At 38.4% G+C, this 12,860-nt stretch overlaps 1 protein-coding gene across 2 annotated transcripts in view; it reads right to left on the reverse strand.

Annotated features, from left to right (window-relative positions):
* Nucleotides 1-5,225, reverse strand: part of elp2 (elongator acetyltransferase complex subunit 2) — a 29,843-nt gene extending 24,618 nt beyond the window's left edge. For both annotated transcript variants that reach the window (XM_035430701.1, XM_035430700.1), the window contains exons 1-5: nt 5,080-5,225; nt 4,774-4,852; nt 4,221-4,291; nt 3,835-3,985; nt 1,200-1,277 (exon numbers count right to left, since the gene is read on the reverse strand). In XM_035430701.1, coding sequence (XP_035286592.1) covers nt 1,200-1,277; nt 3,835-3,985; nt 4,221-4,291; nt 4,774-4,852; nt 5,080-5,211 — 511 coding nt within the window. In that variant the 5' untranslated portion in view covers nt 5,212-5,225. The remainder of the gene's footprint in view (nt 1-1,199; nt 1,278-3,834; nt 3,986-4,220; nt 4,292-4,773; nt 4,853-5,079) is intronic.
* Nucleotides 5,226-12,860: the final 7,635 nt, after the last annotated feature.

Here is a 12,860-nt window from a genome sequence, read left to right on the forward strand (position 1 = left end):
GAGCTGGAGAGGGAAAGATGGAGAGGGGGGGATACTTACTGGGTCCATTTTGGGCAGCAAAAAAGGGAAAGCAATGGAAAGGGGAAGCAGTGTGGTACAGCCATTAGGGAACAGGGCTTAAAACTAGGTTGCAGGTTCAAATCCTACAGTGCTATTTTACCCATGAGAAAGGTCAATTAGTTCATTAGAAATAGCCACGGGTCATTTTTTTTCTTTTTAAGGGTTTTGGGAAAGAATTCTACTTGCCCAAACTTATTTATACTTGCCCACATAAGGGAAAAATGAACCTGCCAAATTAAGAGCATAGAAATCTTCCCTTTTTTATCTCACATAAAACTGCTTAGATACCAGCTCAGCAGCCCCAATCAGAAATTTTAACAAACTGAAATGTTGAATTAGAGCCAAATTTGTCGCTTGCCAAATCGGACAAGCAGTTTTACTTGTCACTTTCTTTTACTTGCCTCGGTTAAGCGCTATTGTTGAACCCTGATTAGCTTAAGCATACGCCCAACTGTATAAACGAATAAATGAAATTAATGTATTAAAAATATTAACATTTAGGATACGAGACTGAAATAATCCGGGAAAGCAGAGAATTTGGAATCGCATCAAGTCTTTGTGTTACACACATCAAGCTAAGCAATGTAACAAGGCTGGTTCTAGCTGTCAAGGCACTGTCCTCCTACATGGAGGGCCCCCACAATCCTGATCCTGATCATTCCAGTGCCGACTGCGGCTGGTAGCCCCACAGGGTGACGCATGACTGGCGGTAACATCGCCCAAGGTTAAGGAGGGCAACCGCTCTCTAGCGACCCCCACTGGTCAACCGGGCACCTTTGTTCTGCTTACTAAAGCTGCGCATGAAGTGACTTGTGTCTGTCTGAGCTTGACTCGTGAGCTGTGGTCTGAAAAGAAGCAGCTGGTGCATCACATACATCAGAGGAGAGTCTGGGCTTGTTTACACTCTCCTGCATCAGCAGTGGAGATTGCAGCAGATGTAGTAAATTGAGATGCACTCAATTGGTCATTCCAAATTGGGAGAGAAAATGGAGGGAGCATGAACAAATGTAAAATGTACCTCGAGTGAAACCAAAACATAATCAAAAGCCTATCTGTCATGTACATTACAAGCGGTGCACAACAGGAGAAAGGGAAGGGAAGGAGAAAACAGAGACAGAGGGCAAGAGTAAACAACGTACCTCTGCTGCCTGGCAACAGTGTTAACGAGACATCCATCATAAAACCACTCCCGAAAGATATGGTCTGAAGGCAGTCAACTGACAATAAAAAAGAAATAATAAACAAATAAATACATAAACGACATCAGAAAGTTGGCCACATTTTGGCATAAAATTTACTTTATTTTGTTTACAGCCACTACTAAAGCTGTCTAAGACAACGGTGTGCTATAGATACTCTGAAAAGGCAACCGAGCTGTTGAAGGCTTGACATCTGGTTAAAAAAAATTCCCCAACAGCTTAGGCTCTTGGAGGGCTTAAGTTCTGTGACAACACTGTCCTCTTCGAACAAAGAACTTTTGAAAACATAGTGAAGATGGTAAACCACTGAAAACAAACAGTATCCTGCAAAATCCTTCTAATTCCTGTTAGAATGTGCCTCCTGATTTAGCTTCATTTTTCAATATATACTCACTCCCCACTGCAAATTAATAACAGGCTTTAAATAAACAGAACGCATGTTCAGTGATGACGGCTGCTCGGTTGGTCCTTATTTTAGTTGTTGGCTCAGTCTTTTCACTTGAATTACATAAGGCATCGAACAAGCAAGATTTGCGTCACATTACCCTCCAGGCATCAACCCACAGTGTTCGGTGCTAAGCTAAAAGGATATGACAAATTCATATTGCTACCATAACAAAAAGAGCACAATACCCAACTCTCACCACAGACCTCATGGTATCATAAGCTTTATATATCAGCCATACGAGTATCTGACCCAGTAAAGTTCCATGCATAATAATGTGTGCCAATAAATTTCTGAAATGATGGAGCACACCAAACAATTCACATGAATGCAAATACAACATAATGTGAACCTGCATGAGGCTCTGCCATCTACATTCAGCAACTACCACGTGGCACAAATAAATTGAGTTTGAAGCTGTCACTTGATATTCTTAAAACATGACTTATATTAAACAGCTGAAACAGGTTACTTTGGCCAAGTATGACTCTATGTAAAAAAAATCAATTACAAAGAAAGGCCTTGCAACCACATATTTCAGTCTATACAGACAATGTCAGTCAATGTCATATGTTCGATACATTCATTAGTTATCAAAAATTATGGAGCGAAGAGTAACATATTTGTTTTTTGTTTTTTTGGTTTTATTAAACTAAATTTTGACAGTTTAACAGATCCAGTGAGTGTAAGAAAATCATATAAATAATGTTACTATTTATTATTAAGTCAGTAATATCATTACCATATACTATCCATGTGACTGTTACACAATGAGAGGATTATAATACTAACACTCAGATACTTTGCCATTGAATATACAGAAATCATTGTGTCTGCGATTCCAACAAATTGGAAAAAAGGAATATGCCACTTCATAAAACAATTCTTTCAAAATACAGTACATAAACTACAGTGCCTTCCACAAAGCTTGGGACACACATATTTCTCTTGATTTGGCTCTGTATTCCACAATTTTAGATTTGTAATAAAACAATTCATGTGTTCAGATTCTCAGCTTTTATTTCAGGGTAGTTTTTATTATCTTGGTTTCAGCATGTAGAAATTACAGCACTTTTTATACATAGCCCCTCATTTCAGGGCACCATAATGTTTGGGACATATTCATTTAACATAATTGAAAGTAGTCATGTTTAGTAATTTATCACATATCCTTTGCATGCAATAACTGCTGGACGTCTGTGATCCACAGACATCGCCAGGTGCTGAGTATCTTCTCTGGTGTATCTTACTGAACCTGTGTTTAGTAGTTGTCTATGACCATGAAATGCACTTTTTGTACGTCGCTTTGGATAAAAGCGTCTGCCAAATAAATGTAATGTAATGGTGATGCTCTGCCAGGCCTGTACTGCGGCCATCTTTTTTTCCTGCTTGTTTCAGGGGCAAGTTACCTTAGGAATCAGATTGCGAATCAGTTTTTATTTTAGAAAAACTCCTTTATTGCTGTAGCAGTAGGTTTGGGATCATTGTTTTAGGATGAAGCACCATCCATTGAGTTTTGAGGCATTTGCAGAAAAAAATGTTTCTGTACACAGAATTCATTCAACTGTTGCTATCAGCAGTTATATCATCAATGAAGGCAAGTTAGCCAGTACTTGTTGCAGCTATACATGCCCAAACCATAATGCCACCCACCACCATGTTTCACAGATGATGTGGCCTTTTGGCCTCCACACTTTGTTCTTGCCATCACTTTGATACAAGTGAATCTAAGTCTCTCTGTCGCCCTGTCCACCTCTGTCCGCCAACCATTTGTCCCAAACATTAAGGTGCCCTGATATAGGGGGCTATGTAGGCTATATAAAGTGCTGTAATTTCTACATGCTGAAACTAAATTGTACCAAAGCCATTTGTCCCAAACATTATGGAGGGAACTGTACAAGGCTAGAAGAGGAGTAAAAAAATCACAATGTAATATAATTAAATTCTTGACACAATTTCTTGAAATGTCTTGAGACTTAGCCTAACCCAGGTCTTGGGAACCACCCACAGCTCAACCATTTTTCTGGCTTGCCTTGAAACCACAAACACTCCTAGATATCTTAAAACCAAAGGCTTGCAGTTTAAGAGTATAATTCATTGGATAGTTAAGTACCCTTGGAGACTCCTTACCCTCATCGTCTCTGGTCACCCACAGTTTAACAGTGGAGTCTGAGGCAGCCGAGGCGATGAGTAACCCAGAAGAGCCATCAGGGTCTAGGTGAATGGAGTCCACTGCACAGACAGGACCATTATGGCCACAACACTGTACAGACTGGGAAAACTGAGGGAACACAAATACAACCATAGACTTGGAGCTCTAAGAGAACAAAGATTACAAGCCAAATATGAAATATGAAAAGCCATGTTCTTTCGAAAGTAAAACATCCTCTGAACTGTATGTAGCCTATTTTCCTATATACGGTGCTACACGCATTAAAAGATAGGAATATCATTAAAAACTCGTAGGCTAGCTGAGATTATCTGCAAAGTCAATCAATGTGTAAGTTTCAACATACCGTTCCATCCCGGGCTTTCCACACAATGATGCGATTATCACATCCCCCAGATACCAACTCGGTTTCAGGACCTGTCAAAATGGCATCTTCGTTTACCATGAGGAAACTAGCAGGCTTGCTGCAATATAATGCTTGCTGTACTGTAACTCACGTAAGCGGAAAAGCATAATTCGCTGAATAACCAAATTTGATGTGCTACCTGCTTTAGAAGCAGTTTTCTTTGTAATAATTGGGATCGATTAGCACATCAAGCACCCCAAAAGTTAGTAGCCATAGCTAATTATCTGGAATGCGTTAATGAACAATTCACATATTTGACGGATTTGTATTTAAGAGTTTCCATTTACCTCGCCAATACTCTTGTTTAGGTAGCTATAAGGAGATTACTCTTCTTCAGTAATGATACTGTGGAGTTCAGCTGAGGTTGCCGGACGTCAATAAGAGCGAACGCTAACTGTACTACTCGGAAACTTTGCTAGCAACCAAGTGGCAACTGACAGAATTAATTAGAAACTTTTCGAGCAAGAAAAAATAATTAGTGTAGCTAACTTACCATAGTCATCTCTGTGCACCCACTGCACAGTGTTTACCCTCCCTGTGTGGCCATTCAGAACAGTGACGATGACAATTTCCTAATACAAAACATCATTAAGAAAACATGACACACACATTGTCCGAACGCTGAATTTTTCGGTATTCGTCATTTGCAACCTAATGTGTGCGCATCATGTGAAGACATTCTATTGTCATTTTCGAAATAATTTATTATCTGACCAGCTGGTTAATTTAACGCAGCTGGTTACCTGGGTGTTGAACATAGGTTTACACGAATATTCAGCCAGTTAGCAACAGTTATTACCTGAGGGTCATACACAGCGACTGAGTTGCAAGTTCCGAAGGCAATAAGTCCTGAACGACCCCAAGAAAGAACGTTTGGGGTGCGGTTTGCACAACATGCGACATAGCATGTTTCGATCAAGGGGGCCGCCATGTTTGACGCTTATTTCGGTGTGTCACAAGTAGAAATGAATACGGAAAACAACCCTAGTAATATCAGGTTCCGGGTGCAAGCGTATCATAGCTACTAGCAGAAGTTTAACTGTAATAATCCACATTTTACTTATTTGAACAAGAGTGTAAATTGGTGACTGGTTGGCTTTTTAAAGCACTGTTGTCTTTTGAAGATGAAAATAGCAGAAGAAAATAGAGACATTCTGTTATTTAATGTTGCGTTGTGGAGCAACGCATGAATTAGTAGCATTACTGTGTTTTGTTGAGTTTGACAATTCCAGTAAACCCAGATTCTGTAATAACTTTATTAAATCTACGACTGTGATTTAGGTTTTACCCCATCTTCTACAGTGCAATCTTATTCTGAAGCGTTAACATTCAAATGTATTGAAATGTTAGTTCCAAAATTGAGTACTGTGCAAAGGATTTTAATCTAATTATTAAATAATATACCTTTTTTATTAATTTTTTTTTTTTGCATATTAGTCTATCTGTACACAATATTTTCTCAAATAAGATGGCTATTTCACGATTCTATTTAATGTTGCAGTGAATTATTCAACACATTGGGCTGAATATATTGAACATATCTACTGTATTTTTATTCTAATCTCACCAGATGTACATTTATTTTTCAAAGGGTCGCCAACCATGAAATTATGGGCATTTGGTGAGAGGATTTGGCCATAAACTGAAATCTCAAAAATATCCTATTATGTATAAAAGTAAGATGTGTGAAGAACGCCCGTCTGATTTTACCGCTATCTGAACGATATATTCAAACCACTCCTTTTTTGATTATTTTTATTTAATGCATCTCATAGGAATGCTTTTAAAAATCATTTAAAAAAATGTAATGGTGGCAACAAGTAGCCTACTCTGCGGGTGAGTATAAATAACTTTGTGTTCTGGCTCACGCTTTACTTTCCCATAACTGAGTTGTGCAAAGTTTCAATATGTGTACTTATATGGTAAAATAAATAAATAAATAAATAAAACTTTTGGATTTGCATAGCTTCTTATAGGCTTCATGCCAGAAAGCAGATATGGGTGTATCAGTTTAGATATAATCCAAGCATCTACTGTATTTGTTAGTCATAATTTAGGGCTCAGACAGATTAATATGTATTGTAAATGATGCAATTATTTTGCAGTTATTCTGTGCTAGCATGATATATTTGTCAAATGACACAGTCAGCAAAATGTAAAAAAGTAGGCCTATGTAAAAAGAAAAGGCCTAACTTGAGACCCTGCCTCTGGTAAATAATGGAGGTTATTTTGTAAGAAGATTGTCCAGTAGATGGTGCAACATCCTCAAGCAGCACAGCAGTCATTTGTCTCTCAAAGCACATTAGGCTGTACAGTATGTTGATCTCTCAGAGAGAAGGCTACTTCTCAAAATTTTCACTGCTATGTTTTTAAAATACGTTAATGTTCCGAACTGTAGGGAAATACACAGTTGAATCTTGATTTGATGGGAGTTTGCTACACCAACACGTGGCTACGTGAGTTAATTTGAAGAGTAAGTTTTTTTTTGTATTTTTAACTTTTTTCTTCAACATTCGAAGCGTTCTCAGTATTCTAGAACCGTAGAACTAATTTCAATTACCAGCACGAGTGATTATTACATCAGCATTCGAATGGTCAATTAAGATTCTAAGATTCTAATCACATATTTATGATCTTATTATTTAAAGGGTTAATCAATGTCTGAGAATCTCTTAGTGATTGGATTTAGTTTCACATTGTAGCTCGAAATACTGCCCCTTGTGCCTAGCACAGCGATTTGGAGGTATTTAGCTTGAGAATGAAATTGATTGAACAGACTTTGAACCAGTTCCATTTGTACCTGGGCAATAATTTAAAATGTATGTTGTATAGCCTTATTAACCTATATGAAGAAATGGGGGAAGATGTGTCCCTTAACCCAATGTTAATTTCCTGTTTGAATCAGTTCAGCGTAATGTTAATGCTTAAACCACTTTTAGGGAAAATAATTTGTTACAGACAATAAATCATCTGATTATTGCTGTATATGGTTGTATGTTGGAAAAGGTATTTGAAAGCATCTTACAAGACTAGGTGCAACCTATGGTGCAAACCCTGTTCCTCATGAGTCATGAGTCATATCCCCCAATTCCTCCATACACGCTGCTAAACAAATTCATGAATTGTTTCATGAATACCGAGATGAAGCCAAACGCCTTCCATGGCCTCTACAATCACCTGATATACTGTATAAACATCATTTAATTTTTATTGGTAGTTTTGAAGCACAGAGTACAAAGTAGATGTCCAACTCCTTCATCCCCCAAAGAACTGAAGACTTTGTTTTATTTTAATAATTATACAATATCCCAATACACACAGTTGAGAGCTTGTATGACAGCATTACAAGAAGGTTTGAAGCTGTTCTGAAGGCAAAGAGTGGCCCTGCTCTGCTCCATTAATTACTTGATATTCATATATCATTTGATGTTTCCATAGTTTTGTCCAACCCCACTGTGTATTATTCATCATTCATTCTTAATCTGTGCAGTATCACATTCGGCTGAAAGGTAGACCAATGTCATGAAAATCTGTAATGTCAAGGAACTCTGTTACTGTACATGAAACAAACATCCAAACATTATTGAATATGTGAATATGTTTCCCAACATTGATTTTAACACTAAGCTAAGGCCCAGACCAAATTATAGCTAATTTTTTCTCAGTAGTTCCTGACAGACAAATCACAATTTCTGATACTGTATATTATAGAAGGCTGGAAGGGAATCAAATAAATATTTTTGAGTTAAGACCTTTTTTTATCATACTTTTAATAAATTATATTTTATTTAATATGTGTTATTATGGAATAAAATGTCACTTCAGTGGGCTAACTAATCCGCCAAATAACAATGTTTTTTTTAAACAAGGACCAATTAAAATGAATAATTGCTATTATTTTTTATATATTTTACATTCAGCAACCTCCAACCTAATAAAGTTATGTAATAGAAAAAGGTATCTCCCTGCATTTAGACTGAATGGGGGCCTAGTGCAAAACACTGTACTTTCCTGACCTTTTAAATCATTTAAAGGCAAAGGAGGGGGGTGAATCAATTGTAAAGTTCAAGTACTCAAGGAATTCATCAGTCAAATGAAATTTCTGGGTGCACTCCTGCTGTGCGTTTTATCCTTGCTTATTTTATGGATATAATTGGAATATCAGTATTCAGAATACGTGTAAATATTCAGACTTCCTCTTTACTGTATGCTTTTTACATTGTACAATGGTGAACAAGGCCTTTACTCTAAGTGAAGCTGCTGCACGAAATGACCTCAGGGAGGTGAGAGAGGGGATTTAAGAAACAGGTTCCTGCTCACTGCTGTTCATGATGATCAGTGGTTATATTGTGCACAGCCCTGGCCAGATGCACTGTAATGTAATTAAGGTTAAGCCACAGTGACTGATGATCAGGACATGATCCCTGAAAGATCCAGTATATCATAGGTCTTAGCACACACCTGTTGAGCACGAGAGATCAGGGAACTTGTCATTTTGCTGCTTGACTGTGACACTGTGGCATGGATCAGTTCTTCTCTGGTGGCTTTAGGAACACAATTGGGAGGTAACGCTGTGTTTTCTGTTGAGTGACATGACTGTACTGTCACCCGCTTACTTGGCATCGCAAGGGCGCGATGCGCAGGCAGACATTGATTTTTAGTAAGTCTGGGGACGGTTTTTTCAGAAGAGGTTTTAGCTGCACGTTTGATGGAACCTCTCGCTGTCTCTGCACCCTTGAGACGAGATGATTCATGAGAGTGCGCTGCAGATGGATGGAGAAGAAGAATGATGGCCAGAACAGGAGAGAGAAATAAGGTAGTCCCTGTCTGTTTGTATTTGAGTTCATTACTATCAGGCCTTAAGAAAAAAATATGTGCGCGTGCGTGTGTGTGTGTGTGTAAGTGTATTTATTCTTCTCTTTGTCATGTTCACTCTTCGGTTCTCTGAAGCAGAAAACTCAGAAATAATTACCACTAAGTTGACACCTCTAACAAGAATCCCCACCCGCAAAACATTGTGAAATAATGCAGGGCATTTAGTAACACTTGCTTTATTCTCACACAGCGTGTATGCTTGTGAGCCAACAAAGTTAGAAGTGCTCACATTTTTCATCTGTGTGTGTGTACATATAATCAGCTTAGTCTTCAGTGCCAGAAACCTGAGTGACATTAATTATAATCAAACCAACATTTTTTAGTACTTAATAGAAGCAGCATGGCAGTCACTGAAATAATAACGAGTGCTGTGTGAGAATGAAATGTTTCCTAACTGTTGTCTGCTTTGTATACATAGGGTCATTTCTACGGAAAATTGGACGGCAATCGTTTTCCAAAGAAACAGGCATAATTGACCTTAAATGGTGAAATGTAGTTTTTTTCCCCTTTGGTATGAATGCTTCTCTCTCACATTAAAACAGAGGTTTGCATTTAGCTGTATTCCCCTCGCTACACAACATTATCTGAATATCTAGTAAAAAATGTTCACAATTTTATGAGTATCACAGCCTGTACACAGCTTTTACCACATACAAGCAGGGAAAAAAACTACATTACAAAGGCTCTCTGCAACATTGCCTCAAAGACAATGTATGCTCTTTGTCTAAACATGCTGACTGAGGGTAGAACTGAACTGGTTTGCTTTGTTTAATTAGTTGAAACTTCAGAAGTTTGACTGGCCTTCATCCAGGTTGAGCGTTTTTGTTTTTGTTTGCCTGACATGTTCCAGTCTGCTGATGAATACCACTCAAGCGAAAAAATTCACTGGCAAAAGTTGTGACCGTATTGAGAAGTGACAAATAAATCACTGGAGGAATACAATAGGTGCAGCAAGCTGGAAAACATTTTACAGAAGGTTTTACTTGCTTGATTTACAATTCAGCTCTTGGACAGACATCAGTGAAACTAGCCTCACTGCTTTAGCATGAAAAATTGGACAGATGAGCGTGCAGTTATAGCTAATCTCCAGAATTACTGAGGTCAAATGGCAAAGCTACAGATGCGCTAAGAATCCTGAGCAGTCCTGAACAAAACCTGCTGCAAAATCTTGCCTGTATGCTAGGTCAGGTGAATGGATTGTGTCATAACAGACTGAAAAGAGAGCTTCTGAGTGGCAAACCTGGCACTAGTGTACCCTACGGCTTTGATCGAATCCCACTGGCCAGGATAGGAAGCTCCACCAGCTTCATCTCTCACCCCCCCTTCATCTCTCACAAGCAGCAGCTTCAACCGCTGACCTGGTTGGCTGAGGAGGTGGATGGTCTGTGTGCAATTCCTGAATATGCGTGCTTCTAAATAAGCATGGAGGCTTTCTCTGATATCGACCTGTAACAGACATGCATGCCTCTTTGGCTTTGGTTGTCCTGTAGCCTTTCGAGTTTCGCGGAAATCCTCCCTCTCCAATCCCAGCACAGAAGGATACAGAAGAGCACGCCAGATTCGGCTTTTGAGGAGTTTAGACATAAGGTCTTTGAATTCTGCTTGGCAACGAGTGACCAATGCTGAAATCTTGAGAGGAGATAATGGGATTAAGGCTTGGATTCAGTCATTCCCTGATATGTGAGCAGTCCACAGTCTTGCTCCACTCCCAGCATTAGCTGGAAATAATGGAAATTCTGGATAATGGCACACAGGCAATGATCAAGCTCAGACTTCAGGCAAGGCAATGATGGGCCCAGCGACGAAATTAAAAAAAATTTTTATCAAATGGGAGCTCTCAGCTGATTGCAGTAACTATGAATTGGGCAGATTATCTCTTGTTCTTGTCCTCCATGTTGGTGTGTTTTCCCTTGAGCAGTTCGCTGTTGGCTAATAATGGAACCTGTGTCCTTCAGAGCCTAACAAGCCCAGTGATGTCATCGGCTGAAGGATGCCTCAGTGGACTTGAAAGCATCAAGCTTTGAGCTCAAGCACACAGGAGTAATTTTAATAGCAGCTGTAAGAGGCAACTAATGGTCCTCCAACGCAAATGATGTCTGCTATTTTCGGCAGCTTCAGGCTAGTACCTCCTGGCTGAAGAGAGATCGATTCTTCTTCCACCTCAGCTGTTGGAGAGGGTTTTTCCATTGCATCATTAGAGGAAATGAAAATTCAATTTGTGGGTTTTTATTTGAAAGAAGTGAAGCCAGCAATGTTGCGATCAACAATTGCTGTTCCTATGATGAAATCAAGGCAAAATTCAGTGCAGAAGGAACTATCTCTCATTTTAAATTATTCACATAATCCCTTACAGAAATATATTCTGAAATATATTGAAATAAAATATGTTATCAAGATCAGGAAAGATTTTGACACACGTCACCATATATGTGCAAATGCCTAAATTATTGCCTCTCAGATATTACAATATATTGATTATTCTATTTTGCAAAAGGAAAATATGTTTTTATTTACATGTATTTATTGTGCATTGCATTTCCCGACTGGGAACACTTTTATGTTTCTTGCCATTCTGCAAAAGGCGTTTTCTGCTCTTATATTCTAAGATCTCTCATGTATCAACATTTTACTGTGTACATGATGTCCTTTTGTTTCTCCTGTGTGCTTTTATTGCATTACATTTATTTGGCAGCAACATAATGCTTCAACAATAACAGTAATTGCAATTCACAAAAAAGGGAATAGTTGCATCTATCATGGAAGACACTGTTCATTTAAAAAATATTAATGAGCAAAGTCAGGTAAGGACAAAATGGCTGATGCAAAGGCAAATACATCACCTTGTGAGTTTTGTCCACATTATCTACATAAAGTGGATAGAATACTTAAGAGATCTCATTTAAATATGCTTTTGTTTAAAGCTGAAGTTCAGTAGTACAGTGCATATCTTATTTCAAATAGAATTATTAGCAAGCTTCTGAGAGTTTTGCAGAGGTCTAGTTGTACAATGTCATAAATGAAACAGCACCTAATAGAATTGAGGTACCATACATACTTGTCCTGAAATGATAAGAGCATTCCCCACAATGATAAATTACATTGAAAGTTTTTAAGTTTTATAAACTGCCTGGGTAATTTTTAAAGGCACCATGAATGAAATGTGTATATGTGGGTGATGTGAACATTAACCCTTCATTGTCATGAGAGATCTCACTACCTGTATAGCATTGTATGAGTACAAGGTATATCTTACATCACAGGCAACTGGCACTATTTACAGTCACTTGCTTTAGCCAGATGAAAGGGATTTCCTGTGTTGACCCCAAAGGGACGGATTTCTCTCATAAAGGGCCCATGATTGATTAGTCATCGCATGCATATTCATGCATATGATTTCAAACCAGTACCTTTGATGGTCACTGAAAAATGATCAACGATTTACCTCATAATGATTTACAATTTAAATCAGAGCTTGACATCATTGTTAAGTTCTCTGGAAAAGATACAATGCTGGTACAGATTTGGCCTAGGAAACCCGTTTGAGTGGATGTGCCAAAGACATGCTAAAAGTAAGTAGACGGCCTATGCAGGGCTTATTAACGGATGCTTGGTACAACTAGACAATTTGACAGAATAACCTTCGACAGCCTGTAAATGGACAGAACACTGTGATGTGAATGCTGTGATGTACGATGCAGACTACTG

Source organism: Anguilla anguilla, chromosome 8 (genome assembly GCF_013347855.1).
Source record: "Anguilla anguilla isolate fAngAng1 chromosome 8, fAngAng1.pri, whole genome shotgun sequence".
NCBI classification, from domain to species: Eukaryota; Metazoa; Chordata; class Actinopteri; order Anguilliformes; family Anguillidae; genus Anguilla; species Anguilla anguilla.